The 4738-nt window shown below is 40.7% G+C and overlaps 1 protein-coding gene across 1 annotated transcript; it reads right to left on the bottom strand.

Moving 5' to 3' along the window:
* Nucleotides 1-736: 736 nt before the first annotated feature.
* On the bottom strand, nucleotides 737-3807 carry LOC311115707 (NLR family CARD domain-containing protein 3-like; the record flags this gene model as incomplete). Its single annotated transcript, XM_084190857.1, has 4 exons — nucleotides 3736-3807; nucleotides 3378-3606; nucleotides 1204-2965; nucleotides 737-910 (listed from the first exon to the last, which is right to left on the bottom strand). Coding segments are annotated over exons 2-4 (2147 nt in total), but the record flags the coding sequence as incomplete, so codon positions are not given.
* Nucleotides 3808-4738: the final 931 nt, after the last annotated feature.

Here is a 4738-nt window from a genome sequence, read left to right as displayed (position 1 = left end):
AAGTAATCCTGATGATGCCTTGATTAAGAAAAATCATGAATGAATCATGAATAATAATGAGTGAGAAATTTACAGAGGCTACAACAAAACATGCTAACCTCTCACCATTACCAATAACAGAGGGGGTATGATCCTTGTTCCTCTGTAACTTTCTCATTCATCATCATTCACGATTCATTCATGATTATTCATAATCATGGTAGCATCCACATGAATGTAGAAGTGTTCAGAAACATATTATATTCTTACTGTCAATACAAGTGAAGTGACTCCAAAATGACAGGACATTATTAACATTTCAGTTTCTATCAGGAAAAACATAATCTAAAACACAACTAAAAAAACTGCAAATGCATTCAACAAGTTTGTAGAATCACAAGCTTGATGTAATCACTGTGGGTAAGGAATATGGGACCAAATACTAAACTTTTGACTAAATGAATTTGTCCAAATAAATTAGACTTCTTCAAATGGGAGAACTAGATACGTAAAGTGCTTTCGTATCTAAACAGTAACACAGATATGTATGAAAAACGTCAAATAAACGGTGACATTATATACTGTCACCTAATATGAAACATTCCATCTCAAATCCAAAATCATGGAGCATAGCGCCAAATGTAAAACTGTAAACTTCACTGTCCAAACACATATGGTGTGGACTATGTGTGCCTGGTAAACACATGTAGATCTGGTGAACAGTTATCACTTGTTGACCAACTACAGGAATACTGACCTCAGAGTCTCCAGTTTACAGTGGGGATTCCCCAGTCCAGCAGAGAGCAGCTTCACTCCTGAATCCTTCAGGTCATTGTTACTCAGATCCAGCTCTCTCAGGTGTGAGGGGTTTGACTTCAGAGCTGAGACCAGAGAAGCACAGCCTTTCTCTGTGACTCCACAGCCTGACATCCTGACAAAGAGATCATCATGATTTCACAAACACACTGTTAATTTAACACCAGTAGTGTAGAAGGACAATGGCAGATGCATTTGGTTTACTCTCTCAAACAACATATAGATTCATCTTCCGTCTCCTAGAATTGTATGGTCACATTGTTATACTAATGTGAACATCAATGCATTGATTCAGTAAGTTTTTCAATGTAATACTATATATTATATACATATTATAATACATATATTTCTCTAAACTGAATATTTCTTCCTGATGATTAGTACTTAAATGTCATTTTATGTACTCACAGAGCAGCTCTGGAGGCTTTGACCACTGGCAGCAGCCTCAGAAGACCTTCCTCTGATCTGGAGTATTTCTTCAGGTCAAACACATCCAGCTCCTTTTCTGAAGTCAGCAACACAAAGACCAGAGCTGACCACTGTGCAGGTGACAGTTTGGCTTCTGAGAGACTTCCTGATCTCAGGTACCATTGGATCTCCTTCACTAGAGAATGATCATTCAGTTCATTCAGACAGTGGAACAGATTGATGCACCTCTCTGGAGAGGGATTCTCCCTGATCTTCTCCTTGATGTACTTGACTGTTTCTTCATGGCTCTGTGAGCTGCGTCTTGTCTTTGTCAGTAGACCTCGTAAGAGCTTCTGATTGGACTCCAGTGAGAGGCCCAGAAGGAAGCGGAGGAAAAGGTCCAGGTTTCCCGTCTCACTTTGTAAGGCTTTATCCACAGCACTCTTGTAGACAGTAACTTCAGTAACTTGCGGTTCAGCCATTAGATTCTCATTGTTGTTGATGAATGAGAGGAACACATATACAGCAGCCAGAAACTCCTGAATGCTCAGATGCACGAAGCAGTACACCTTGTCCTGGTGCAGCACACATTCCTCTTTAAAGAGCTGTGTGCACAATCCTGAGTACACTGAGGCTTCATTGACATCAATGCCAGCCTCTTTCAGGTCTTCTTCATAGAAAATCAGATTGTCATTCACAAGCTGTTGAAAAGCCAGTTTTCCCAGTGACAGAATGCTCTCTTTATTCCAGTGTGGACCTGTCTCTTCTTTCCCAAGATACTTTTCATTCTTCTGTTCGGTATGAAACACCACAAGGTGTATGAACATCTCAGTCAGAGTCTTGGGCATCTCTTCTCTCTTATGTTTCAGCATGTGTTCAAGGACTATTGCAGAAATCCAACAGAAGACTGGAATGTGGCACATGATGTGGAGGCTCCTTGATGTCTTTATGTGTGAGATGATTCTGCTGGCCAGGTCCTCATCACCGAATCTCTTCCTGAAGTACTCCTCCTTCTGTGGGTCATTGAACCCTCGTACCTCTGTCACCTGGTGAACACACCCTGAAGGGATCTGATTGGCTGCTGCAGGTCGGGTAGTTATCCAGAGGAGAGCCGAGGGAAGCAGATTTCCCTTAATGAGATTTGTCAGCAGAACATCCACTGAGGTTGACTCTGTGACGTCACAACAGATCTTGTTCTTCTGGAAGTCTAGGGGCAGTCGGCACTCATCCAGACCATCAAAGATGAACAGAACTTTGTACTTGTCGTAGTTGGAGATTCTTGATTCTTTGGTTTCCATTGAGAAGTGATTGAGAAGTTCAATCAAAGTGTGTTTTTCCTTTTTCATCAAATTCAGCTCCCGAAAAGGGAATGAAAATACAAATTGGACATCCTGATTTGCTTTTCCTTGAGCCCAGTCCAGAATGAACTTCTGCACAGAGACTGTTTTTCCAATGCCAGCGACTCCCTTTGTCAGCACAGTTCTGATGAGTTTGTCTTGTCCAGTTAAGGGTTTGAAGATGTCGTTACATTTGACTGCAGTCTCTGGTCTTGCTTTTTTCCTGGTTGTTGTCTCAATCTGTCTCAGCTCATGTTCATTATTGACCTCTCCTGTTCCACCCTCTGTGATGTAGAGCTCTGTGTAGATCTTATTGAGAAGTGTTGGGTTTCCTTGTTTAGCGATCCCCTCAAATACACACTGAAACTTCTTCTTTAGATTAGATTTGAGTTCACGTTGAAGAATCACAGCACGCTCATCTGAATCTAGAAATAACACAGAGGATATTAATATTACGTCTGTTTTAATGCCTACAGTATTCTAGGACTGTTATAACATTTTAAATTATAATACTTTATTATCTTAACTGACTGTATAAATGTTTTCATAATGCATTACAGACTGGTGTGACTGATTATAGTATTATTGGTTCTCTCTCTCTCTCTCTCTCTCTCTCTCTCTCTCTCTCTCTCTCTCTCTCTCTCTCTCTCTCTCTCTCTCTCTCTCTCTCAACACAACACAACACAACACATCCCTGCTGCTACTTGATGAGGTCACTAGGTGTTGTGTTAAGGCTGCTACAATATCATTGAGTTACACAGCTACTTTAGCTGTACTTTAGCTACAGCTTTTAAATGTTTAAAAAACAGCATTCAACATGAGGCAGACAGCTCTTACTTTTCTCCAGTGTGTCAGCAAGCTCCTTCTGGTTCATTTTCCTCAGGACGTGCAGTGTGATCTTCAGAGCCCCCTCTCTGGCACTGCTCTCCTGCTTCTCATCTTCAGCATCCACCACTTCCTTATCCTGCTTCTGACTCTCAAAGCCTTCTGGGAGTTCTGGACTAAGAATCCTCTTGAACATCTTCAGCTCGTTTTTCACAAATGTCATAATATTCTCTTCAAGCAACTGAAATAAATCAAGTAAATAAGTTATGCAAGAGACTAAATGCTTTCTCATTAACACATTAATTAATGATTGACAGATCAACTTTACTTGAGGTAAACAAAAACAAATGTACATAACAGGACCACATACACTGAATATGGAGGCCAGGTCTGTTTGATGACTCTGGGAAGACTGACCACTGAGAATCTCTGACTCTGATCTCTCCTGTTGGTTTCTGTGGACAAAACATCAGATTAGATCTCCTCATCCAGGGAGTACACACACACACACACACACACACACACACACACACACACACACACACACACACACACACACACACACACACACACACACACACACACACACACACACACACACACACACACACACACACACACACACACACACACACACACACACACACACACACACACACACACACACACACACACACACACACACACACACACACACACACACACACACACACACACACACACACACACAGGGAGGGAATGTTGTGTTTGTTTAATATTGTTTCAGGACTATGAAAATGAAAAAAAGGATTAGCCTATGGATTATGAAAACAACCAAAATAAATGGGAAAATGGGAGAGGAGAAATGACTAGAGACAGTGTTGTTTAACTCACTGACCATGACCCATGAGTTCTTCTTACCTTTGTTCACTAGAAAAGTCTCCCTCTCTAAACGCTATAGGAAGATTCATAGACTTGTCACTCTTCATGGACACACAGCTGGGTACAGGGGAGGCTGGTCTCTCCTGCTTGATTGGGCTTCAACACAACAGAGACAAGCATTACATCTCTCATCTACTCTGAGCTCAGATGGGGAAACAAGAGTTTCATTCCAAAACGCTATATATCCATTTTCAGAAATGTTCTTAAATTAGCTTCTATTGTTTAAAGACATTATGAAAGAGATTGGTGTGTTTTTTCACTATCTAATCATGGTATGGGATTGTTCAATGAAAGACATGAATTTGTTTAAAATCTATCACTTGATGGTTTCATTTCAGAGACAAATATAGTTGTTTTTTTTGTAAAATGATATATATCTGCCTCCCTCTCAGAGAAATAAGTAGTACTGCTAGGTTTTACACAGTCAAATGTGACCGACCGGCTCGATTTTA

This window comes from Coregonus lavaretus (genome assembly GCF_964263955.1).
Source record: "Coregonus lavaretus genome assembly, contig: HAP1_SCAFFOLD_530, whole genome shotgun sequence".
Lineage (NCBI taxonomy): Eukaryota > Metazoa > Chordata > Actinopteri > Salmoniformes > Salmonidae > Coregonus > Coregonus lavaretus.
This window is presented reverse-complemented; position numbering and strand designations above follow the sequence as displayed.